General features: G+C 43.8%; 1 protein-coding gene across 1 annotated transcript in view; it reads left to right on the top strand.

Annotated features, from left to right (window-relative positions):
- ABCB5 (ATP binding cassette subfamily B member 5) overlaps nt 1–27,191 on the top strand; it is a 90,410-nt gene that overhangs the window by 15,602 nt on the left and 47,617 nt on the right. The window contains exons 3-14 of the mRNA XM_090046804.1: nt 5,023–5,083; nt 5,571–5,721; nt 10,557–10,611; nt 12,260–12,451; nt 14,428–14,599; nt 17,381–17,505; nt 17,587–17,764; nt 20,167–20,280; nt 20,723–20,833; nt 21,438–21,563; nt 24,939–25,142; nt 26,279–26,449. Coding sequence (XP_089902930.1) covers nt 5,023–5,083; nt 5,571–5,721; nt 10,557–10,611; nt 12,260–12,451; nt 14,428–14,599; nt 17,381–17,505; nt 17,587–17,764; nt 20,167–20,280; nt 20,723–20,833; nt 21,438–21,563; nt 24,939–25,142; nt 26,279–26,449 — 1,660 coding nt within the window. The remainder of the gene's footprint in view (nt 1–5,022; nt 5,084–5,570; nt 5,722–10,556; nt 10,612–12,259; nt 12,452–14,427; nt 14,600–17,380; nt 17,506–17,586; nt 17,765–20,166; nt 20,281–20,722; nt 20,834–21,437; nt 21,564–24,938; nt 25,143–26,278; nt 26,450–27,191) is intronic.

Below are 27,191 nucleotides of genomic sequence, written 5' to 3'. Positions count from 1 at the left end.
CCTCCCTCTTAGGGGTCGTCCCTGTATTTCTGTAGCTCTTTTCCCACAGCAGTTCCCCTTCTGAGGCAGTGAAAGCCTCTGCAATCCTTAAAGCTTCAGCAGCCAGGTGAGGAAGGTGCTGATGCACCCATAGCTGGGTGTTCTCATCCAGATCCTTTACAAATTTTTCCAGTAGGCTCTGGTCAGCTAGGGCTGCTCAGTCAACCTTCCCTAGTGGTACCCATTTATCTAAGAGATCTTTTAAAAACTGCATCCAGTTTTGGGGCCTGTGGTCTTTCTTGCTCTTTTGGGCCCAGAACAATCTGCGATAGTGGTTTGGGGTGAGTTCTAACCACTGTAATATTGCAAAATGATTGCAAAATAATTGTAAAATGATTCAATGTAGGCCTCTATGTCGTCCTCTAATGTCATACGATGCATTTAGAAAATGGTCCAATTTTGGCGCATCCATTCCTGTTGTTGTATGGCTTGTTGTTGTTGGACCTCAAGCACTTTTGATACTGCATGCAACGTCTGGCCTAACAACTCAGTCTGGAGGTTTAGGTTTACCTCCATAATCATATCAGCCTCAAGGGTTTCCCTGGCTCCATCATTCCTGGCCAATGCACCAAGTTGTAACCTTCCGTGCCTCTCCCTCCAAGCATCATGTGTCTGGATTTCTTTTGAACCTCACTGTAGCCTCCTGGGCTGCACAGCCAGGCTACTGGGAGCAGCCTTGGGTCAGCTCCCCAGGGGTCTCACCTGCCACATCTTTGATGGTAAATAGTATTCTGGTGGGAGAATGGTGTCTGCTCCCATCTCCCTTGGTACTCTCCCTTGGTCGTCCTCACAGCTATTGCTTCTTGGGGCTCCACCTCCCCTACAGCCCATCTAACGCCAACTGTGAAGTCCACTGGAGCCGGTGGTCTGGCCCTCCCCAATGATCAGTTTCTTAGGAGCTGTGGCTGTGGGCTACAGGTGGTACTTGCACCGAGTGTCTGCCGTGGTCCTTCTGTGCTTCCCAGCTCATGCGGTGCCTGACTCTGCCTGGGTCTCAAACCCCCTTGTCACATTGTTTCCTCCATGGCATGGCATCTGTGTCCAGGTTCCGTCTCTGTCATCTCCACCAGTGTCCCAGTCGCTCCTGGTGCTGGCCTCTGTCTACGTCAACCTCATAAGAGACTTCTTGGGCCCTTGCTGGCCTGGCTTGCCCTCTGTGCTCCCCTCTCTAGGGTGCCACTATGTTCCCTCCTCTTTAAGGTCACCTGAGCTCTGTGGCCTCTCTAAGCTAGTGGGGGACACTTCTTTCAGTCTCACCGGCTTCCTTCCTGCTGGGCCTTTTATCCCGGCGCCGGATGGCCGCATGGCCAATCGCCCCAGCACACTTTTACAAGGCGTGCCCAAACAGATGCGGGAGCTGTTCCCAGCTCCTCCCAGTTCTGCCACAGGTTTTTCCTTTGATATTCATCTCAGCCACTGAGGTTTCACTTTTGCCACTATCAGCTGCCAGCGTAGTGTCCTGCTGCCTCTCTCCTGCCTCCAGTAAGTTTCTTCCACATGCTGCTTTAAGGATAATGTTTTTGGTTTCCAACACTCCACATGGATGTTTCATTGTTAAAATGCAAGTTTATATTAAAAATATAAACAAACCTGTGGAAATGTTTGGATCCATATTAGTTGCTTTGCAGGAAGCAACCGCTAAATTGTGGGCCAAGATTTCTTAAATGTCCTTAAATATAACCCATTAGAAATATGATTCTTGTCCAATGAAGTTACATGTATTTCTTATATATATTTATTTAGTTTTATAAATGTAGAAAATATTTATATATATTTATTAACTGGCTAAAGCTGATTTTTATATGTGATGTAATGTAATATAATGTAATATAATAATTCATCTTTAGCCAGTTAATAAACTACTTACATTAACTGTTGAAAAATTAATACTTAACACTTGGACTAACTATCCAAAAAAAATTTTATTACATTTCTTTTTTATCATATTAGCATACTTTCATGCTTTCTTTCCAACAAAATGGGGCCCTATGGAAAAGTGGTTAAGCTGTCCCTGCAGGGGCACGCATGGGTTTCACCCTTACTCTGAATTTCTTCTGAATAACACTTCCAGTTGACCCAGGTGCAAATTGGTATCTGCTCACTCAGGGAGGGGAGTTGAAAGTGGCTGGATACCAGGGCTATGTGAATTTCATCAAGCATTTCATTTCAAAGCTGTTTTGTTGTGTTTTGAGTTCAAAGCAGTGAAATTGAAATGAAACAAAAAGCATTGAAACAGCTTTGAAACAAAATGAGGGCATTTAAAACATTTCAAAAGTGTTGAAACATTTTGAGTTTCAAAGGATCCCAGTGGTGGGAGGCAGGGGAGAGCCAGGGCTGTGCTCTGCGTGGCTTCACAGCCCCATGTAGCTCAGCCTAGTGGGGAGTGCACCCCTGGCTCTCCCCACCTTCCACCGCTAGGCTGCACTCCATGGAGTTGGTGGAACCAATCAGAGCATAGTGCCAGCTCTGTCCACCTCCTGCCACTGAACTAAGTTCCATGGGGCTAGTGGAGTGCAGCCCAGCAGCAGGAGATGGACAGAGCTGGCTCTGCACTCTTCCTCCTACCATTGAGCTGAGCTCCATGGAGCTGGCAAAGCTTATCAGAGCACCCCGGAGGTGGGAGAGGGGAAGTGGACAGAGCTGGCACTGTGCTCCACCTTCTGCCACCATGCTGAGCTCCATGGGGCTGGCAAAGCCAACTGGAACAGCTCAGCAGTGGGAGGCAGACAGAGCTGGTACTGCACTCTGATCACCTCCACAAGAACCATTGAGCTCAGCCCGGTGGTGGGAGGTGGAGCACAGTGCCGGTTCTGTCCACCTGCCACCACCAGGCTCAGCTCCGTGGGGCTGGCAGAGCCAATTGGAGTGCAACCCAGTGGCAGGAGGTGGACAGAGCTGGCGCTGCACCCTGCCTCCTACACTGGGCTGAGCTTCATAGGGCTGGTGGAGCCAATTGGAGTGCAGCCTGGTGGCAAGAGGCTGGACTTTGCTCTGCCTCCCACCACTGGGATGAGCTCCATGGAGCCCAGCAAAGGGTGCAGGCTGTGCCTTGTGCCAGTCCCAGGTGGCAGCAGCAGCCTCCTGTCATCTAGCACAGATCTGGGAGCCCACACCCCTGGGAGGAGTCCAGCACAGCCTGGCAGCTCTCCAGGGGGTGTGAGCCCCTGAATCTGCACCCCGGATGAGAGGAGGCTCAGGCTGCCTCTACCACCTGGGGCCCAGTGCTGGGTGCAGGCTGCACCCAGCACTGGACAAGATTGCTGCTGCCACAACCTGAGCCTTCTCTCATCCAGGCCACAAATCTGGGAGCTCACACCCCTAGGAGGGCTACCAGCTTGTGATGGACTCCTGCAGGGAGTGTAAGCCGCTGGATCTGCATGCTGGATAAGGGGAGGCTGCCACTGTTGCCAGGGACAGGCAGCAGCAGCAATTTTCTCCAGAGCCTCTACCCAGTGTCAGTCCCAGGTGACAGGGCAGCCTCCTCCCATCTGGGGCACAGATCTGGGGTTCTGAACCCCTGGGAGGAGTCCAGCACAGCCCCGCAGCCCTCCCAGGGGTATGGGCCCCCAGATCTGCTCACTGTGGCCAGTGGCAACATCTGTCTTCCCTGGTGCTGGGTATGGGCTGTGGCCAGTGCCAGTCTCAGGCAGCAGCGGCAGCCTCCTGTTATCTGGTGCAGATCCAGGGGCCTCACCCCTGGGAAGAGTCTGGCACAGCCCCGCAGCCCTCCCAGGGGTGTGAACCCCAGATGCCAGGAGTGCTAGATGACAGGAGGCTGTCACTGCGGGCAAATTTTGCTTTCAAGACCTTGAGGTGCAGTTTCTGAGAAACTGATGCACCTATCTCCTTGAAACCTGGCAGGCTGCATGACCTCAGAACAGCCACCATCCCTGCAATTTGCATGTAATCAGGCAAAAATTGACAATGTTTAAGGCATTTTCATGATTCCCCATTATAGCCTATGGGCAAAAAGTCGAAATGAGTCAAAATGGCGAAACAGTTTCAATGAAACAAAACAGGACAGTGCTTTGAAATGAAAGAAAATAACAAAACAAAACACTGTCCCTTCAAAACAGACGTCAAAATGAAATGATGGTGTTTTGTACAACCCTACTGGACACAACATAAATCATATCAGCCCTATGTGTAGCCGGCTATAGAAACTGTTGTGCTTTAAACATGCTAGTCCAATTGACCATTAACTCCTAAATAAACCATTGGGCTTGACCTTTTCCTCCCAATAAATAAGAGTAGGTCCCTCAGATATAGTTGCTTGAGTTTGGAATTGCTGGTAGTAATGGGGATCGATAGTCTGGGTCAGATTCTTCCCTATCTACTTGCATGAGTAATCCCCCAAAATCAATAGATTCCTTATCTGAGAAAAGACTGTTCAACTGGATAAGAGCATTTAAGATCACCAGATTCTATAACCCTGATTCTGAAACTTCCTCCACATGGAGCAGTTAAAGATCATGGACTTACTTTGTGTTTTGTATCTTAAATGTATTTTATACTTTGCCTATATCTTATTTGACATTCCATTACGTTTCAGCAGCTTAAATTTCTACAATACTTTGGGTTAAAGTGGTGTTGGAACAAGGTCCGTTTCTTGGAATTACCTTGGAACTCAGGAGCAGGTGTCTTTTCCCTGCATAGCCACAAGCTCCCTGTATGACCTTCCACAGGTTGTAGAAAGTGGGAAAAAAGACTATTTTAGTACATGACAAAATTCACTAGAGTCTACTATCTGTAGACTATCTACTAGCTGTGCCTTGGTTATTATCAATCTTCAAATGAGCATACTACTACAGTACTCACCTACTTTACAGAGTTGTTGTGAAAGTAAATCCTTTAAAAATTGTGAAACATTCTGAAATTCTGGTAACTCTGTCAGTATGTAAACTACATAGCAAACCAAAAATATGTATATTTGTGCTTATTTTCAAAATAGAAGACATTCAGCTTTCAATTTATATCTTTCAGGCCACCCAAAGAAAAGGAAAAGAAAAACAAAAATCCAGAAACCATTGGTCCAATCACAATTGTAAGCAAAAGTATATTTGTAATTAATTTAACTAATGCTGTTGGTTAAGCCAGTGTTTGTTCATGATGTGTTTATATTGTGAAACGTGTGTTACTTTTTTTCAATAGCCATATTATTCAAGATTCTGTTGAATCATTTCATGTTAGTATCTTTGGAATTCCAGTTAGACCTGTTCTAATAATTATAACTGCCCCATTCCTTATGTATTATTCCCCAATGTCAACACTAAGCAGTCACCTCAAATGGAATGTACCATGGGAAAAATGCCACTTGAACTTTTCTATATACCTTTTGTATTTTCATGGATAATTTTGTTATAGACAGTCCTAAACAGAATATTAAGTTATTAATTAGAGTATTAAGTCCCTAACATTTTGTTTAATGTATTTTAGTTTATTTTATTAACATTCTGACAAACAAAGAAGTCAAAATAGTTTCCACTTGCTGAAATAATCTGATGGTTTCTATCTTTTACTGTTTCCGCCAGTTCCGTTATGCAGATAGTCTGGACATAACTCTTATGATACTGGGAGCAGTAGCAGCAGTAATCAATGGAACTTGTCTTCCTCTACTGTCACTGGTTTTTGGTGAAATGAGTGATAGCTTTGTGAATAATTGTCGATCCTACGAAAATGTTTGTAAGGATGTTATTAATATATATTATCCAGAATACTTTTGGTATTTAATTTGCTTCTATAGGAGCCTGCTTCTCTTCATAATTATGTTCCTCTCTCCCACCTGTTTTCTTTCTTTTCCTATGATCATTTCAGTTTTCCTGTGAAAAAGGTTTGAACGTTAGTTTGATTCGTTGTGCATGTTATTGCCATGACAGAATTTTGATATTTTTCTCGGCTAAGTAGTGATCAGCTTATTTTAGACAAATACGTGAATAGCAATGAGCCTTTGTGTAGCTTAGTAGATTGTTTTTGTTACTTGCTTAGTAGATTATTTTGTTACTTTTGCATGTTTAAATTTAATTTATCAAGATCACATATGTTATGGGTGAACTTCTTCTTTTCTATATACAAACACAAGTCTGACACAGAAGAAACAAAAGGCTGAATAAACCTTGACAGGACTTTAGTGCTTTTGGTACTTTTTAAACCCCACTTTAAAACATTAGGCAAGAGCCTCATGAAGTGTTATTCACTTAATCATTTTTCATTCAGCTATTTTTTTTATGTGCTTTACATGTAATATGGGCCCACCAGCTTCACTAAATGTCGGTAAGTGTATGTCCTATTAAAATAATGGCTTACAGAGGCTACTACCACGGGCTGCATCCTGTGCTGCAGTGGTGGCAGAGTTGGCAGTGGGGACTAGGCTGGCACTGGTAGCAGCCATAGGTGGCAGAAGGCTGGAGCTAAGGGAGATCAGCCCCCACAAGCATGGGACAGTGGGTAAGGCTGCAAGGCAGCCCAGTCACAGGATCCAGGTGGCTGCAGCAGGGGTGGGGAGGGGTGCACACATGGCCAGGATCACAGCCCAGCATATGGATGGTTAGCAGCATGGCAGACAAGTATCAATCTATTAAGGGAAGGGGCTGAGGGTGGCAGATCAAGGCCCTGGTGGTGAGGGAGGGAGTGGGGCACAGGCACAGGCTGGGGTAAGTGGGGCCCTGGCTGGGCCAGATGGTGGGACAATCAGAGTCCGGACAACTCACCTAGGGATGCGGGGAGGCTCCTGCCACTGCATGCACCCTGGCAGAGGCCGGGGGGCACATACCCCCCAATCTGTCTGTGACCAGGGCAGAGGTAACTGCTGCTGAATGCTGGGCTTTGCTCCCTGTTGCAGCAGCCCCAGGAAAAGTACGCCATGTGCCTGGCACCGCTGGCCTGTGCTGCACCCCCTGCTTGCCTGATGGGGGGGACACAAACGGCATTGCACAGATCTCAGGGCAGCTGCAGCAGGAAGCAAAGCCCATCACCCAGGGGCAGCCACCTTTGCCCCACTCACAGATCGGAGGGCATGTGCCCCCCAGGCCTCCGCTGGGGTGCACACCATGGCAGGAGCCTCTCGTGCCCCTGGATGAGCCGTCCAGGCTCTAATTGTCCTACCACCTGGCTCGCCTGGGCCCCATTCACCCCAGCCCCTGCCCTGCCTGTGCACCACTCCCTCCCTCACTGCTGGGGCCTCGAACTGCTCTTCCCCCACAGACTTACCTTACATGCATGTGCTCAGCCTCACCCCACCCCCAATAATTTTTTCTCCCTCTACCTATGATGGCAGCTGCTATTCTTGCACAACTAAGTAGGAGCCCAGGGCTAATTCTCTGGTTGCCTGCCACTCATTATGCTACTGATGGCTTGTGTGGCGGGCCAGTAGAGGGTGCTCCTGTGTTGAGCCACCCACCTCACTGTGCCCAACCACCTTCCAGGCTCGGAGTGCCTCCCTGGGAGCGCCTCACATCTGGCTGACCCCCTTCCTGGAGCACACCCACTAGCCTGGGGGTTTCACTGCCACTACCCACCACTGGGCTTGATTCTGGCTCTGTGCACCATGGGAAACAGGCCTAGTAGCCCTCAAGGGTACTTGATTTTCTTCAAGAACTTGGGATGCTTCCCTCAGTCAGAAGCACAAGTAATGGTCTCCCTTAGACAGCTAAACCAAGGCATAATCTAGACCCACTCCCAATAAGTCTCCCACACTAGATAAAAGGAGAACTTTATTGGTTACAAAGGGTAGGGTTAGACTAGGGTACAGGGTAGAGCAATATCAGAGAAATCCCATAGAGCAAACTCCCCTGGCTGGGTAGCCTTTGATCACGCATCAGAGTTACTGCAAGCTATATATCTCATTAGATCTCAGGTAGCTTACTCACAAGTATCATCCAGAGGCAGGTGGAGAGTCTCTCTGGAGGCAGGCAGTTCATTGATCATGAGTTTTGAGAGAGAAAGCAAGTTTCATATGGTTCAGCTCTTCTCTCTCTCTGAGCCTTTCTCATGGCTGCCATCCACTCCTCCTAGGCAGTCCTTAACTTATATAGCCTTTGTGACCTCATTTACCTGGTCCAATGGAGGCCAGCACCTGTTGGCTGTCAGCCAACCAATTTGAAATGCATCACTAGTTGCTGGGCAGACTGGCAGTTCCTAGCTCCCCAGGGAGCACAAGCCCCTCACCCACGTATGTGATACCAGTCACGTAGGCAGAGGGAGCAGGTTTTCCCCCTTCCTCAGCAATGTATCCAGCTCAGGTTACCTAAAGAGATAGCGTAAGGTGTGTACCCTCTGCTGGGCCCAACCTAACCAAATTGTCACAGAGCAGAGTTTTTGGGGAGAAACAGAGGTGGCCTTCTGCCACAGCTTGTACCCTTCTTTATTCATATTCAAGTACTTGGTAATTTAATATTGGAATCATTACCCTAAAAACCATCTCCCCATTCCCACAGCACTTGTGCTGTTAGAGAAACATGGAAAAGTCTAGAGATGGATGGAAAACGGAGAAGGGGAATAGCTTTAGACACGTGGGCTTTTCGCCTCCACTGTAGCGGAAACAAATTTCTTAAGAGCTTTGCTAACAGGGAACACCAAGAATGTGGGAGAAACTTTCTCCAGCAGTAGCTGGTTACCCAGCAGTTTGTGTTCTGTAAATGCACATTTTAATTCTAATAATAATTAATATTAAGTTACTTAATTTTATGGCACTCAGAACCAGATCACTTGGAAGGGCCTTGAAAGTGTTTTGCTCCCTTTCCTTTTAAAATTGCCTTATTTGGTTTTTTTGTTTGTTTGTTTTTACATTAAAAGACCAGAGTCCCCTGTGGTTCAGTGCTAGAATCCTTGTTTACCACACCGGAGACGTGGGTTTAACTCCCAAACACTTATATGTATACTTATGCGCGAAGCTTCCGTCACTGATTCAATTTGGTGACTGATTATCCAAATCGAATCAGGAGACCCTTTAATCTCTCTGAATCAAATCAGAACCCTCTGAACTGATTCAGAAAGATATGATGATCTGGACATAGGCAAAGTTTTAAATGTTTTTTCTACATGCCTCAAGGTACCAGGTGGCTCGTGAATGCTGAGATGCTGGGGCAGATGGAGCATCCCACGGGAGTGCGTGCAGATCCCCAGCGTGTTTGGCAGTGGACCTGGAGGTGGACCAGAAGCACTTCTGGTCCACCTCCGGGTCCACCAGGGAGCATGTGGGGGACCCTCCCCCAGCTCCCTGGCTCATCAACTGGCGCCTCCTGGGTCTGGGGGGCACCCGGGGTCCCCCTGTGGCTGATTACTGAGCTAGGGGGGATGTGGAGGGGGTACCCCGCACAATCCACAGCAGACCCAGAAGTGGATTGGAAGTACTCCATCCAGTGAATGTTCCATCCGCCTCACCATTGCAGCATTTATGAGCCACACCTGGTACCTTGAGGTACATAGAAAAAACATTTAAAGCTTTGTCTATGTCCAAATTGTTGATTCTCTGAATCAGCATTGAATCTTCAGATTTGGATTCAGCTGAATTGAATTGGGACAGTGATCCGAATCAATGACTCGAATCGCTGTCCCTGATTCGGGCCAAATCTGAATCAAATATGGCCCATTTTGCACACCCCTACTATACAACTACAGCCCCAGAGGCATCAAACATCTGGACTCAGTCTGGTCTTCTATCTCAGTGGCCTAAAGGGAGGCTGGAAGGTCTGGGCAGCCTCCACTCCTCCAAAAATTCCTGCCCAGGTATATGCATCAAAGGTCTGGGTGGCCCTCATCCATACACCATGATCCAGGAGGATTGACAGTTGCCACCAGGAAACATTAGAAGACCACGTGGCATCTACCTAATTTCTCTGAATGACTCAACAGAGGACTAGAGAATTACTGGCATTATTAAATCCCAAGGATGCACTGAAAAAAGCAGGAGGAAGTTTTAATCAGACAGAAGCAAGAGCGCATAAAAATACTGGTTGAGCTGAAAGTTCTGAGAAATAACGTGGAAAAGGCCTGTCTCTAGGCATAGAATATTCCACGCTGCTGCCCCCTCAACTCAGAGAGCTCCCACTCCAGAAAACCTTGTAGCAGGACGAAAAGGCTAGATTTCATATTTTTTTATATTTATAAAATTTAAAACAAGCCAAGAAAGCATCTATAAAAAAAATTCTCCTTGGTTTATCCCAGAAGTTGCATGTAGATCGGTCTGAGGGATGAGCACAGCTAGAAAGAGGGTATGTTTTTATATGATTATTTTCAGCTATGCACTTCTTTTATACACGTCAATATTTCACTTGCATATAACGTTAATGACTTCACAATGAGCATGAAGTTCAACCATTTCAGTGGTGATTAATGTGTTAGGAACTGCATGTCAGGCACTGAAAATAAGTTCTAGATCCTTCCGTGGGATGTTGTAACATTAATAAAATTATACAGTGCATTGTCATAATACAGATCCTGGAGTAGGAGAGCCAGTAGTGAAGAGGCTTAAGGCAGACAGGGAAAATTATTAACTTTTAAACCTCTTTTCAATTTTACAGCAAGTTCATCACACTGCAATCAGACTCAGATGCCCTCTGAAGAGCAAATAACAGTGTAAGTTCAGTGTAATTATTAACATTAAGTTAACTAGCGGCTGTATTACTTGTACAGCAGATATAGACTATAAGTAAACTGTCACTTTAGATAGTTAAAAATGTTGGATAGAAGTCATTGTTCATCAGCTTCTCTTTAATTTCCTCTTGTGCTGGGAGATCAAGACTTCTCTATTATCTATAGATAGACTTGTCTATTGAATTTCATCCCTTTGAATATTTTTCCTTTGTCACAATTCCCAATTGTGTTACCTCATGAGTAAAATAAAAAGAATGAAATATAATGAACCTGATTCGCTGCTGACATATGTTATTATAAATCAAGAGGAACACCAGATTGATAATTCTGCCAATTCTAAACAGTTTTAACTAAGAAAAAATGGCTTGGGTGCTATTGAGGAGGAGACTTCAGGAGTTTCATGTGTAATTATGAAATCAGGCATGGTCATTTAAGCCCATCGGCTTTCAAAGAAGAGTTTTTCAGTAATGAAGATTTTTTTGTACTGCGTACAGATAAGGAAAGAAACTCCTGCCAAAGAGAGAAATTTGGACTCTCAGTGTGCATTGTAAAGAACTGGCAGAGGGTGGTGGAATTAATCTGATAAAAATGAGTCTCCTGCTTCTGGGGCTTCCATCTTGACTACTGAAAGACATCCCAGAGGTCTAGGATCTGTAACAAATACATGAACGGCTGGAGATGTGAAGGGGACATTGAGGGGGGTGGCAGCTGTGTCTTTCAGATTCACATAACTAGCCCTTTTTTGCAGGTAAGGTCACACACCTATTGTAGTTAAACACATTACATCAGCCTTGGTTTTGACATGAATTTCCCTCCACCTACAGCAATGGGCCTGCTGCTATTTAAGCTTTGTCAACAGATAGCAGAGAGGTAGTTAGCTGTATTAGTCTGAAGTCAGGCAGAAGGCAGCATAGATTTGCATCTTCTGGACTAATTAAATCAGTGATACATGAGCTTTCATAAGTACCAACAGACTTCTCAGATGCTATGAAGGGGTTGCAGGAAGCAGAGCTTCTAAATAAAAAGCAGTGATTAGAATACAAAGTTTAGGGAAGAAGAAGAAACTAGGGAGCACAGCTGGGAGAGCCAAAGTGGGCAGAAGGTCGAAAAACAAAGCACTTAACTAATTGAGGGACTTAGGGGTTATAAAGGCTAACCCAGGTAATGGGATAAGAATCCATAGTCTTGGTTTAGGGGTGGTCAGCCTGTGGCTTGACTGTCACAAGTGGCACAGGCAGCCTCTTTGTGTGGCACATGGCAGATTACAGAGGAAGCAGATTGTATGGTGGTAGATAGTGCAGGGACCAGAAAGCAGAGCAGTACATCAGGTGGGGAGTACAGGGCATGGAGCAGAAAGCAGATCAGCAGATCAGCATGGGGAAGAGGTTCAGAGGAACACTCGGGGAAGGTACACGCTTGCCAAAAAGCTTGACCCTTGTTGGTTTACACCAGCCGGTCTGTGGATGATTTCTAATTCTGCAACTTCCTATTTAAGTTAATACAGCTACAGAAATGTAGAATTCTGTAGCAAAACTTTCAGAAGCAAAAGTTAGATTCTGTGTTTATTACTAATGAGAATCAGGTTCCTTCCTGTCAAGTTACTACAGCTTAAAATACTCTTTTCTTTAAGGTTTTCTTTATATTATGTTGGTATTGGAGTAGCTGCTCTGCTGTTCGGCTACCTACAGATTTCATTCTGGGTTTTAGCTGCAACAAGGCAGACGAAGAAAATAAGAAGAATGTTCTTCCATGCAGTTCTGAGACAGGAAATCAGCTGGTTTGACATCACCACCAGTGGAGAACTTAACACACGCCTGATTGAGTAAGAAGTTTCCAATTTGTCATTGTTTAAGGTCTTGTTTTACAAAACTTGTCAAGAAATCTGAATGATAGAGAATCATAGCATCATAAAGCAGTACTACTGGAAGGGAACTCCTTAGTCTACCTAAGGCAGGATCATCCCTATCCCAACCATCCTATACAAATTCATAATCTAACCTCTTAGTAAAATTACTGTCAACCCTGACACAACACAAGATATAACACCCTAGCTTGCCACAAATAAAGCAGGGAGACCACTGTAGCCAATGTCCTGCTTCTATAGAGGGTTGTTAATATACACTGAGGAGATCCCAGAAGAAAGCCGTGCCCCCTGTTACAGAGAAAAGCAAACCCCACCACAGTATATACCACTCTGACCATGGAATAAATTCCTTCCTGACCCAAATATGGAAATCAGTCTAACACTGAGTGGAGGGGCAAGTCCCTCTAACCAGGAACCTCTGGGTTTTAGTCTCAGCGGGAACATTGGCACACCCCAGTCAAAATCCCCAGCCTTGGCTGCAGCCAACACAAAATGTCCCTGAGGAAGACTTTAAAAACCCCCTGACACATGTAGTAGTGAGGGATGAGGGAGTGGGACTCCCTCCCAGCTCAGTGCAGTGACCAGCTTACAGAATTATACTCTTAATGGATTTGTCAGCCTTCTGAGAGGGAGTTTTGGTGCTTTGTGCGGCTGGTCTTCAAATGTTTCCATTGACTGTGAAATTGTGTGCATACTCAGAGGGTGCATCTACATGTGCACTTTACTGCAGAGCTCTGCAGTAAAGCATCACTGGCTATATATGTGTGCATATTAGGGCCCAGTTAACTAATTAACTATGCTGTAGGATAGTACTGTCTGGGAAAGTACTCTCCTACAGTGGAGTAGTTATGTATGCTGAAACGCACATGTAATTAGTGACCGGGGCTGACTGCGGCACAAGGATGCTAAAGTATGGGAGCTGCCTGCTGGCTAGTCTTGCACTGTAGCACCTTCATGCCCTGGCCACACCCTCCATAGCATGTTGAGCCAGGATGGAGCAGCCTTGAGCAAGCAGGCCATTCCCCCAAGCCTCCTGCCAGCCACAGTGGCTCTGCTGTGGCTCAACATGCTATGCTCCCAGGTGTACATGTAAATGCTGTGCCTAGGAGCAATAAACTCCAGCACAAACTGCACCAGAGTTTCTTACTATGAGCTAATTATACGTTTAGATGCACACAGATTGTACTAGACTGTACTACTTTAATTTTGTGTAGCAGCGCCTAAGCTGGTACGTGGATATTGATCCACCTTTATGGTAAACAAGCTGCAGCTCATATCTCTAGGCCCCCTGCTCAAATTTGTCTTCATTCTGCAGGCCAGATCCATCTAGGAGACCTGGAGCAAACTTTGACACTATTTGAGTTGCTCTAAATTTACACTGATGGCACTGAATGCCAAAATTTACAGCTCTACCAACTAGGAAATTTGAGCTGAAGCCATCTTAAAAACCTTTGTAGATAAAGTCACAGCTATTGTAGATAAATAGATTACATCACCCTTGACAGTGGCAGTGACATCAGCTTCTGCAAAGCACTGAAATCGACCTGAGTTTGGCCAACAGATAGTAGCACTGAGACCTGATTCTGATCTCACTTGTATTGATTTCATCAGAGGTATTATGATTTTAAGCCAGGTATATCACACTCTAAACTGTAACTTGGTAATAAAATTAATAGATCTCTCCTGAACTTAGGCCCTTATCCTGTGAACACTTACTCATGTACTTAAGTATGTGAGTAGTCCCACTGAAATGAATTGGGTAACTTGTGCCTAAAGCTACCATGTGAAATAATTTGTAGGATAAGGGGTAATGTAACTGTTCAAAACAGGAATCCTGAGGGGTATTTTAAATAAATATTGTTCCAGGAAGTAAGCAGTATTTTGAAATCATCTCAAATCAATGTCAGCTAAAACAATTGGGTTCTTTTTCTTAGAGACATCAATAAAATCAATGATGGCATTGGAGACAAGATCGCTCAGCTGATTCAGAACATGACAACTTTTATAGTAGGCATAGTGATTGGTTTTGTGATTGGATGGAAGCTAACACTTGTGATCCTGTCTACTAGCCCTCTGGTAGTCTTATCAGCAGCATTTTGTTCTAAGGTAGGCTGGATTTTAAAAATCAGTACATTTCTTGGGGAGGGGCAATTTTATGGAAGTTGTTTTCCCATCTGCCAGTCAACCTTACATTAACCAAACATGCCTATACCTCCAGAGTACAGGCAGGCACTAGGCAGTGCTGGTGGGAGCAGCTGGGGAGCAGCCAGATGAGCCCCAGCTTGAGCGAGCAGCCCCGGGAGAAGCTGTGGCTCATCTGGCTGCTCCCCCAGCCCAGCTGCCCCCCACCTTCCAGGGTGAGGCAAGCAGTGCTGGCAGCCCCGGGAGAAGCCGAAGGGGCTGGGGAAAATGATTGGAGAACTGGAGAGAATAATCAAGGAGCTGGGGGGAATGATTGGCAGCTGAGGAATCAAACTGGGAGCTGCAGGGAAGCCTCTGTTCATTCCCCCAGCTCTCTGATCATTCCTCCCGGCCCCTGCAGCTTCTCCTGGGGCTGCTGGGTCAAGCTGCAGCTTATCCACCTGCTCCCCCAGCTGCCCCTCTCCCCACCAGCTGGAGCAAGGCAGGCAGTGCTGGCAGCCCTGGGAGAAGCCGTGGGGAGAATTATCGAGGAGCTGGGGAATCGAACCAGAAGCTGGAAAATCAAACCAGGATCTGGGGGGGAATGAACTGGGGCTACCCCCCAGCTCCCAGTTCAATCCCTCAGCTCCCCGATAATTCCTCCCCCGGGGAGGCAGCTGGGAACAGGTCGATGAGCCATAGCTTGAGCCAGCAGCCCCAAGAGAAGCCACGGGGCCTTTGGAGAACGACTGGGGAACTAGAGGGAATGATCAGGGGCTAGGGAGATGAACAGGTGCTTCCCCACAACTCCTGGTTCAACTGGGGGGGCTTCCCCCCAGCTTCCCCCGCAGCTCCCTGATCATTCCCCCGAGCCTCTGCAGCTTCTCCTGGGGCTGCCAGCACTGCCTGCCTCACCCCAGTGGGAGGGCAGCCAGGGGAGCAGCCAGATGAGCCGCAGCTTCTCCCGGGGCTGCCAGCTCAAGCTGGGTCTCATCCAGTTGTTCCCCCACCTGCTTCCACTAGCACTGCCTGCCTATATAGTCTATGGCCAAAATAAGATTCAACACTGAATATCTTCAGATTTGTATTTAGTCTAATCGAATCAGGACAGTGATTGAATCACCAGATTGAATCACTGTCCCTCCAAATCACTGAATCCAAATCCAAAATGAATACTTTCTGCTTCGCACAGGCCTAGTTTACAGTAGCATGTAGAGGCTCCAGTGAAGTATAGGACCATTTACTGCTAGTAGCTTTACATGTACAAAGTCAGTCCCTATTTGAAACAATTTGCAATCTGCACCATAGTGCACCTGTACTTTCAGGTGGTGATCTACCCAAACACATGCTTTCATGAGTTTATCCTTGTCTTTATACATCTGAAAATCTATCAATAAAGTTAAGAGAAAAAAGCAATAGTGACTAAAAATTGGTCTGGATTCTGCCATATTTCTCAGACCACTTTTTCACTGCACCTTTCTGAAGACCCAGATTTCCAGGTTTTACAATAACATTCCCTTGTCACACATTACGCTTAAGGTGCATTTTATTTTGATCGTAGTAAGCATTACTATAAATTAGAATGTTTTCTGAGCAGCATCACAGTAATGCTTACCACGATCTGAATAAAGCATATCCTAAGCATCAGAACCGTTAAAGATTGGTGTGGTTGGAAAGCTGGGACCAACAGTCAGCTATTTTATTCTCAGCCCCCTCACTGTACCAAAGTCTCCTGATCACATTATCTTTGTGGAGCAGTTGGACATTAGTTTAACACATGTTAGGTAATACAATCTGAAGATACTCCTCAGTGGAACAGTCCTATCTTTGCTACACTACAGTGATATTTAGCACATGCTTTACTGCTTACATACTTGGTAGCTAGCATTTTAAGTGCAGTTAAAGGGTCTCAAAACAGGAGAGACTCCCTGTGCCTTGGAGTCTCACTTGGAGACTCAGGACAGACCTTGAAATAACACCCCTACACTTTTCCCATTTCTGGGGCACCATGGTTGATGGTTAAGGCATCCTGCAGGGTGAGTCTGAGCCTTATTCTGGATTCTCATTCAAGCACAACCCCAGGTAATCCAGCTTTAAAAGTGCTCCTGATTATTCAGGCTGGAGAAATCTCTCTCTTGGAGGCCATTGGCTATAAAAACTAGCGTGCCTTAACCACATTAGCTCCATGAATATCCTAAGCTGGCATAGACTTTAGACCAGGCTTGTCCAACATATGGCCCGCGGGCTGCCATGAGGCCCTCCAAGCTGTTTTCTGAGGCCCGAGGTGCTGCGACGGGAAACAAAAGTAAACACTGTACTTTTGTTTCAGGGGGTAATGTGATACCACTTCATGTGAGGTGTTTGAATATGGCTTGCCAGCCCACTGGGTGATAAAAAGTTCAGATCTGGCCCCACATTCAAAAAGATTAGACACCCCTACCTTAGACTCATCAAGTCTAGGTTGGTTTCAGGAGGTTGTTAGCCATGGAGAGACACCTGATCCATATGCTTCCATAGCAGCACAAAATTTTAATTGCTCCCTGAAAACCCAGTTCAGATAAGTATCACACACATAGGACTTCTAACAGTAAGTACTATGTGGCTGTATTGCAAACCTGAGACTTTGAGGTAGTACTGAACAGTGACCCGTAGATCAAAAGATCACTACATACCTGGTAGTTCTGTGCTCACAGAAATATAATGAGGTAAGAAGGTACTCTAGATTTGGTTCTGAAGTTTACTTCTTTCTGCTTCTGTTGATTGTAGATGATCATCACATTAACCAGTAAGGAGCTAACAGCCTATTCCAAAGCAGGTGCAATAGCAGAAGAAGTCCTATCATCAGTGCAAACTGTTGTAGCCTTTGGAGGACAAGAGAAGGAAATAAAAAGGTGTGACTCCTTTAAGTAACAGCTTTTTAATGGAGCACTTAAGACCACAGTATCTTAAATGTCATTATTTCTTTTCTGTAGGTATACGAGTAGGCTGGGAGAAGCAAAAAACATTGGTATAAAAAAGGCTATTGCTTCTAAGTTGTCCCTGGGTTTTGTGTACCTAATTATAAATGGATGTTATGGGCTTGCTTTTTGGTATGGAACTACCCTGATCCTTGAAGACAATTCTGAATATACCATTGGGTCTGTTCTTGCAGTAAGTAATGTATTTTGACATAAGCATCTTTTCAAAACTAACTTCGTTACAAGGTTGTGTTGTGTGTATAGCATATTGGCTATAGCAGGGAGAATGGTAACCGCAGGCATGGAGAACCTATGCATTCTGAGGAGCAGTGTCCTTTCCCTGATTTCCTTTGGAATTGATTTGGGTTCCCTAAAACCTAAGCTTGAAAAAAACGAAATGCCTTGATACTGTGACTGTGAAATTGTGTGCAGCATATTAGATATTGTGGTTAGAAGAAAACCTTCAGTATATTTGCAAAAATTCAATTATGAAGCTCCACCACTCATCTGAATCAGTGGTGCAGTAAAATATAGATAATCTAAAGCCACCTTGTGTTGTATTTAGGTACACATAGCTGAAATTATTAATATTCTTATGTGTTAGAGTGATGTTGTAGCTGTGGAGGGTCATGATACATGAAGCATGGATTTTTGTGGATGATATCACAAAAATGCTTGCATCCTTACATAGTATGCTTATGTAATTCAGCAAAGCAAATCATGAGGCAAATTTAAATTGTAGTTTGAATTTGTATAGTAATTCATCTCAATCATATTTGTACTCATGTTTGCTTTCTATGAACATTCATACAGTGCAAGTTTTACTAGCAAAATCTTGCATGAAAATCAAATATTAAATATATATTTAAATATATTTAACATTTAAATATGAGTATATATTAAATATTAAAATAACTTTCTAGAGAGATTGTAAGAGTTTAATTCACCATTCAGAGAGCTGATAGAGTAGTATATGACTTCACTGATTGCATAAATCAACAATAAATGAAATTGGTGGAAAATTTCATCAGATAGTTTTAAATAACTAATAAATCAGAGGGAGTCGTAATCTGCTACTGGACATTCCTCAAACAGAAGAGGAGATGGCATTTGTCAAATAGATTATATATCACACATTATTAGTTTCACTGTTATCCTATTGAATTTATAATTTAGTGTTACTAGATATGTACACGTCACATCTTGTTTCCATTAATTTTCACTATAGCCAATAGAATAAAGCTGAAAGTTTTGAATCTCTAGGCCTTTTTATTGCTTGGATAACTGAAGCTCTACTTATTACTTGCCACAAAACATGAAGTAATAATCTTCACAATGTAGTCAGCTAAAAAAATATATTGTACTTTCACAGAGCACAGGATTTTGTGAGTTTTCTATGAAACAAACACATTCTATGAAACCCCTGACACACATTACACTTAAAATGTGATTAGCTAGTTAATCACATCTTAACTAATGACCTAGCCATGCATTCATTCAATTAATGGCGTGATATAACTAGGAATAAGTGAAAAAATTATTACACAAAATATGTGTAATAACTTTGTCACTGGTTCCTACCACACCTTTAATTGAATATGTGGCCAGTGCTCCCAGTCTCTGGAGCACGCTCCCGTATGCTCCAGAATCTGGGAGCCCTGATCAGCTGACAGAGCTCCTAGCCACTGAAGCACGGGGTGCCCTCCTCGCCCCTCCCCACACCCTGAAGCTGAGAGCACCAGTCACTAACAGACCTCCCATCCCCAGGGCAGGGCACAATGCACTCCTATGGCTGGGAGCCCCTTCAGTGATTGGAGGTCTCAGCCACCAGGGGCACCATGTGCTCCCACACCTGGGAGCTCCATCAGCTCATTGGACTTTTTCAGCTCTGATCAGCTGATGGGGCTCCCAGCCACAAGAATAAAGACTGCCAGTGCAGTAGGATCACAGTCCTGAGCTCCGCCTGAATTGGTAATATGACATGATGAATCTGATGTTCAGTCCCTCAATTGCTACTCCTACCATGCATGGCAGGAAGTGTAGTTGTTGGGATTGGGCATCAGATCCCATCACGCTTCTAATTGCACATCTGCCAGGGGCTTAGCAGCAATAGAGGCTAACTGTAATAAGGAATGAACCTCATGTTATATTTGCTGTTAACAACAGAACCCAATAGAATGGAAAACAAATGGGATCTGTTTCCCCTATGTCCCACCTCTAGAAATTGTATATAAATTAAATTAAATCTAAGCCTTAGAATACCAGCACAATACCTTACAAGCCACAGCTATAGAAATCAAGAAGATTGTTCTATATGTATATGTATATGTATAAATTGAACAACCCTGTCAGTTATTATAGCTGTGGCTCATAAGGTAGTGTGCTGGTATTCTAAGGATTAGATTTAATTCTTTTTATACTTTAGTAATGCCCTGAGTCATCCACATGTACTTGGCCCAATTCTGCTGACTTTATTCTGGCAAAGCATCTATGAATATGAACGGGGGAGCAGCCTGAATAGGGACTGTAGGACCTGCCTTTTAAATTTTGATCTCTTTTACTTTCAGTAGTATTTTTATCTTTCTTCTCGTTTAGGTTTTCTTCTGTGTAACTTATAGCAGTTATTGCATTGGGTTAGCATCACCTCACTTTGAAACCTTTGCTATTGCTAGAGGAGCAGCCTTTAAAGTTTTCAAGATCATTGATGAGGTATGAATTCTGTTTTCACAACTGGGCTATAATCCTGTGTATTGTCACTGATGATGTCCATAGAAATATAAGGGAGAGATAAGCAAAAAAAAAATCTCTATTAAAACCAAGTTAATTTCTATTAAAATTAAAGGTGAAGAAAAGGAGTGTTTGTCAGATAGAAAACAACACAAATCGGTTTAGAATTAAATATGATATTCAATCTTTTAGAATAGAATTATAAGCAATAGAGATTATAATGAAAGGTAATTATACCAGCCAGCCTCAGAGCACAAATTATAAACATACTTTATATTTCTGTGTCCATTTTAGTATTTTTTGCTCATTTTGTTTTGTTTGTTTCTGAACTGTAGAGCGAATATATTTCCTGCAAAGGATGTCTCCATGTATAACTCTGCATTTTAAAAACTTTGCCTAAACTTTCATTTTTTCCCTTTGTTAGAATCCTTCTATAGACAGTTTTTCTTCAGATGGACACAAACTCAGTCACATAAAAGGAACATTGGAATTTGACAATGTCCGGTTCAGTTATCCTTCAAGACCAGATATCCAGGTAATAGAAACGTCTCCTCTGTATTATGCTGCAGTCATTGTGATAAACCTGCATGTCATTTGTGTAGTGTGATGAAACCGTTTTCTTAAAGGTGGAGAAGCAACATAAGATTGGGGACAGGAAGTTAACCCAAGTTCTTTGTGTAAGGAAAAGGTATAAAAGTAAAACTATTAGGGAATGTACAAAGGGAGCACTCAGAAAACTGTTTGAGGCAGGTTAGGAAAAGAGTGCCTAGCCCAAAAGGAACAAGAACAAAGTAACTGGAAGGATCATATTTGTAAAGTCCTGAAAGTGTGGACAAGGATTATGAGGCAAAAATGAGTCAATGGAGGATCTTCAAGAGGGCCAGAATCATAATACTGGCCTTAGATGAGTTTTCTCAGAAGAATACTGGAAAAAGTAGAGTGAAAGAGGAGTGCTGGGAAGGATAGGTCTGAGGTCTTCCAGTGTCTGAGGCATTAGACAATAAGGGTCTGAATCTGCAGATGGAATGACTGAGTTTTGAAAAAACGGCAAAGATAAAACTAGTGTAATTGAATGACAGGCTCTTTTATTGAATGCAGTGCTGTTCCGTGTTCATTTTATTTTAATCAATTTCCTCAAGATTTTGAAAGGCCTCAGTCTGAAAATTGGTGCTGGACAAACAGTGGCATTGGTTGGGAGCAGTGGATGTGGGAAGAGCACAACAGTTCAGTTGCTGCAGAGGTTTTATGATCCACAAGAGGGAGTGGTGAGTACACCCATTTTAAAACATTACACAGGAAACACCAAGTACATTCATTAACAAGTAAATCTTAGCAGAATAGATGAACACAATCTTCCTGGTATTGTACCAGTAAAGAAGGTATAATACACAAGATTTCAGGACTATTGGCTAATGTTCCTTTTAGATCGAAGAATTAGAAGCCTTGTTTTTATACAGTGATTTATCTGAATTTTACAAACCCACAACCACGGGTTTACTTTGAAGCTGCATAAACCCAGTGGATTGTATTAGATGGTCCTTGTGTTCCCTGCCAATTTCCATAATTCTATGGCTATCACAGTTATTTAAAGAGCAGGCTGCTTCATCTCTTAAAAGGACCCTTGTTCTTTACATGAGAATTGGCTGCAGATGTTGGAGTTTACTATAAAAATCCCTAACAACATACATTTCTTCGGTGTCTTGCACTTGTGCATCCTACTTCTTTTGGGAGCCTTTTTCTGGATTTACAATTCAAAGCAATGGGTGAGTCTACACAAGACATTTACAGCAGAGCTGACTAATTAGCTCCACAGTATATGTCTAAGCATCTACACACATGCCCCTATTAGGGCACAGGAAACTAAACTCCACAGCCAGCAGGGTAGTACTTGTAAATACAGCTATACTAGCCTGATGCAGCTTTTCATGCACTGCAGAACACATGTAGTTGCTGACCTGGCTGGCTGGGGCATGAGGGTACTTCAGTGTGGGAGGCTGCCTACCGGCTAGCACCTTTGTGTCCTGGCCAGCCCCTCCACAGCACATTGAGCCTGGTTAGAACGGCCCCAGGCTGGCAGGCTGACCCCCAGGGCTTCCTGCCAGCCAGGGCTGCTTCAGCTGGGCTCCACGTGCTGCACATGAATAAACGCTGGAGCTGGTTAGGGTTGGAAGGGAATGCAGAAGGTCATGTAGTCTAGCCCCCTGCTCAAAGCAGGACCATCCCCAACTGGATCTTGAAGCCGGGTCTTGAAAACCTCCAAGGATGGAGATTCTACCACTTCTCTGGGTAACCTATTCCAGTGTTTTACTACCCTCCTAGTGAGAAAAGTCTGCCTAATATGTAACCTCAACTTCCCTTGCTGCAACTTGAGACCATTGCTCCTTGTTCTGTCATCTGCCACCACAGAGAAATCTAGCTCCATCCTCTTTTGAACCACCCTTCAGGTAGTTGAAGGCTACTCTTAAGTCCCCTCTGCCTCCTTGTCTCTAGACTAAATAAGCCCAGTTCCCTCATAAGTCATGTCCCACAGCCCCCTCACTATTTTTGTTTCCCTCCACTGGACTCTCTCTCTCCAATATCTCCATATCCTTTCTGTAGTGGTGGGGAGGAAGGGGAGTGCAAAACTGAACATAGTACTCCAGATGCGGCCTCACCAACACTGAATAGAGGGCACACTGCTGGCTTATATTCAGCTTATTGTCCACTGTAACCCGCAGGTCCTTTTCTGCAGAGCTGCTGCCCAGCCAGTCAGCCCCCAAGCTGCACTGGTGCATGGGATTGTTCTGCCCTAAGTGCAGGACTTTGCACTTATCCTTGTTCAACCTCGTGAGATTTCTTTTGACCCAATCCTCCAATTTGCTAGGTCACTCTAAATCCTATCCCTACCCTCCAGCATATCTACTACTCCTCTCCAGCTTGGTGTCATCTTCAGACTTGCTGGGGATGCATTCTATGCCATCTTCTGGGTCACTGATGAAGACATTGAATAAAACTGGCCCAGGACCACCCCCTGAGGCACCACACTTGATACAGCTGCCAACTAGACATTGAGCCATTGATTACTACCTTCTGAGCTCCAGCCAGTTTTCTATCCACCTTACAGTCCATTCATCCAGCTTGTTCTTCTTTAGCTTGCCTGTGAGACTGTTGTGGGAGCCCATATTAAAAGCCTTGCTAAAATCAAGGTACACCACATCCACAAGTCTCCCCACATCCACAGAGCCAGTCTCTTTGTCATAGAAGGCAATCTGGTTGGCCAGACATGACTTGTCCTTGCTGAATCCATGCTGACTGTTCCTAATCACCTTTTCTGCCTCCAAGTGCTTAGAAATGGATTCCTTGAGGATCTGCTCCATGATTTTTCTAGGGACTGAGATGAGGCTGACTGGTTTGTAGTTCCCTGGATCCTCCTTTTTCCCTTTCTTAAATATGAGCACTATGTTTGCCCTTTTCAAATCATCCCAGACCTCTCCTGTTCACCATGATTTTTCAAAGATTATGTCCAATGGCTCTCAAATCAAATCAGCCAACTCCCGCAACACTCTCAGTTGCATCTCATCCAGCCCCATAGACTTGTTCATTTCCAGCTTTTTAAAGTGGTTCCTAACCTGTTCTTTCAGCACTGAGGGCCACTCACCTCCTCCACAAACTGCTGCACGGTGCAGTAGTCTGGGAGCTGACCTTGCCTGTGAAGACAGAGGTGAAAAAGGCATTGGGAACTTCAGCCTATTCTGCATCCTCTGTCACTAGGTTGCCTCCCCCATTCACTAATGGATCCACACTTTCCCTGATTCTCCTCTTGCTACCGACATACTTGTTACTCTTCACATCCCTTGCCAAATGGGACTTCAATTGCACTTTGGTCTTGCTGGTTTCATCCCTGAATGCCCAAGCAATGCTCTTATACTCTTCCCTAGTTGTTTGTCCATATTTCCATTTCTTATAAGCTTCCATTTTGTGATTTAGTTTACTAAAAAGTTCCCTGCTAAGCTAAGCTGGTCTTCTGCCATACTTGCTAATCTTCCTGCACATCAGGATGGTTTGTTCCTACACACTCAGTAAGGCTTCTATAAAGTATGGCCAGCTCTCCTGTACTCCTTTCCCCCTGAGACTGGCTTCCCAATCAGTCCTGCCCATGAGTTCCCTGGGCAAATTCAAGTCTGCTTTTCTGAAGCCCAGGGTCCTTACTCTGCTGCTCTCCATTCTTCCTTTCCTTAGGATCCTGAACTCAATTATCTTGTGGTCACTGGTGCCCAAGTTGCCATCCACTACTAGTTTCCCCACCAATTCCTCCCATTTTGTGACTGCTTCAGCTGCTTCCAACTGTTAAAAGCATGAACAATATATTTCTAGCCAACACCATGTATAGTAGAATTTAGACTGAGCACCCATTCCTTTGTCTACTTAGCTTTCGCCCTACTGTGGAAGTAGAGTACAGCTGAGGCAAACCATTATTTAACATATAGAAACGTTTGGCCAAGGAACATTTCTTTGCTGAAATCAAAATAAACCATTATTGTTGTCACTGGACTTGAATCTGCCCTGAGAAGATACAGATTTTGCCTTAGATGTTTGTGTATATATTTCATCCTTGAATCTTTATGAACATTCTCATGGATGGTGGTGTTTCTTTTTTTTAGATCAAAATAGATGGACATGATATCAGATCTCTTAATCTGAGATACTTCCGAGAATGCATCGGTGTGGTCAGTCAGGAGCCAGTTTTATTTGGGACAACTATTAGAAACAATATAAGGTATGGGCGAGAGGATGTAACTGATGAAGAAATTGAGAAGGCAACAAAGGAAGCAAATGCATATGATTTTATAATGGATCTTCCTGAAGTAAGTACTATTCAAACAGTAACCTGCTTTCTTTTAAATGAACTGAAATATAGTGAGGTGTTAAATATAGCCATAGATGAAATATTTTTTAATTTTATGCCTGTTGGAGCTGTGTGAGACAGAGAGCATGTATAGAAAATGCAGCACAATGCTAAAGTACACATCACCTTAGCTAACAGATCTTACTCTCAAGCAGATATTTAGGGAAGCAGAAATAAATGGGAAGGCTCAAGAAGCAGGGACAGGTTTCTGTTATGGATGGAGTTAACTGAGAAACCAAAAGCTAGAAACATGCATGGTTTAAATACAAATGGATCTTAACAGTAAGAACATCTGTTTTCTTTTTTTTCTTAAACCACAGTCCCAAATAAGGGACAGGTGTCCATCTGCAAAATGGCAAAATACAGGTGATGGACACTCAGCAACAGCTGATAAATGTAAGCAGGAAAACATTGATTTTTTACAGCCACCTTGTGGCTGCAAGTGAAAATTGCAGCGTCTTTCAGAATTTGTGTTTTGAATGACTGAAGGGATAGATAGTCCAAGCAGAGCTAAGAGCATAAAAGCCCCAGTTCAATAAGGTATTCAAGCAATGAGTGACTTCGTGCTCCAGAGTATCCCTACCATTCTGAACAGAAGTGCTTACAGTGATGCAGGAGCTTAAGTATCGTTTCTTGAATCCATGCAGCAAATCTGTCATGTTGTGTGACAGGCCATGCGGCTTAGAAAAGGAGATCCGTTAAACCACATCAGACCTTCCAAAATTCCTTCTACTACATTGGGTCACCGCTCTGGCTTTTATTACTTCATCTAAAAATATTAGAGACCATCTGCTTCTGAGTACAATATTCATTTTTCTCTAGAAAATAGTTATACAGTGAGTTTGTATTGTTTTTCTTCAAATCATATTTCTATACTGCTGCTTGTGGATTTAACAATGTAATAATAGCTCATATTTTACTAGACATATAGTTATTTAGTGTCTTTTGGATCTCCCTATAGGCTTGATCAGTCAACTTTTAGATTGAGTTGATGAGGGTCTTTCTGTCAACTTATAAAATGGACTTTAGATTTGATCATATTAGCAATTAGCTGTTTATACTGGAAAATTAATAGTTTTTCTAATGTTGCTCTAGAAATTTAATACCCTTGTGGGAGAAAGAGGAGCACAAATGAGTGGAGGCCAGAAACAGAGAATAGCTATTGCTCGAGCTTTGGTGCGCAACCCTAAGATTCTCCTTTTAGATGAGGCCACATCTGCCCTGGATACTGAAAGTGAGGCAGTCGTCCAAGCTGCTCTGGAAAAGGTGACTCCTATTTCTGACACAACCTTCTATTTCTGTTTTCTTATATCATATATTTACTTCAAATGTGTGAGAGAGATAAATTAACATAATTATTACTGTTTTCTCCTACAGAAGTTGAACAGTGAGGCGTAAACACTTGACCTATCACAAATGATTTTTAATTCTTAAAATTTTTAGAATTGGCATCATCTTGGCCGTATCTTTGAAATTAACCTTTTATATGAAATACCTTAATTGAAGGAATAAGCACAAAATGCAGTAAAACCTTAACATTTTACATGTGGAAGTATTGATACCTGGTAGTTAATGTTTCACAGAGATGTGCAACAGCAAAGAAGTTTCTATTCCTGTTGAACTCTACTGACAGCTATCCCCTCCAAAAATAACTTGGCCAAGACCCTAACCTTTGATAAGATTATGTGACACTCGAGCAGTACAGAAATCTCAGGGAAACAGCAGAAGGCAAGAAAATACCTGGTGAAGAAAGATAGCATTGTTGATTTCATGCCATCTTAACTTCTACCTACTGGGGCCAAGACAATGCACACATTGCTCTCTCTGTCCTCTGCCACATAGCTAATCCCTCTAAGAACTCTGCACCAATGCAACTTAGAGCAGCTCAGGGCTGTAGCCTTTAATTTTAAGCAGAAGAAAAGCAGAGATGTACAAATAAAGCAAAAGCAGAAAAGTGAGCTTTCTGACTGACTTGATGTGGATGACAACAAGCAAGATATGACTATAG

The sequence above is a fragment of the Crocodylus siamensis genome, chromosome 5, assembly GCF_052110815.1.
Source record: "Crocodylus siamensis isolate JL-2025a chromosome 5, ASM5211081v1, whole genome shotgun sequence".
NCBI classification, from domain to species: domain Eukaryota; kingdom Metazoa; phylum Chordata; order Crocodylia; family Crocodylidae; genus Crocodylus; species Crocodylus siamensis.
The sequence above is the reverse complement of the archived record's forward strand: the minus strand, read 5'-3'. Positions and strand labels throughout refer to the sequence as shown.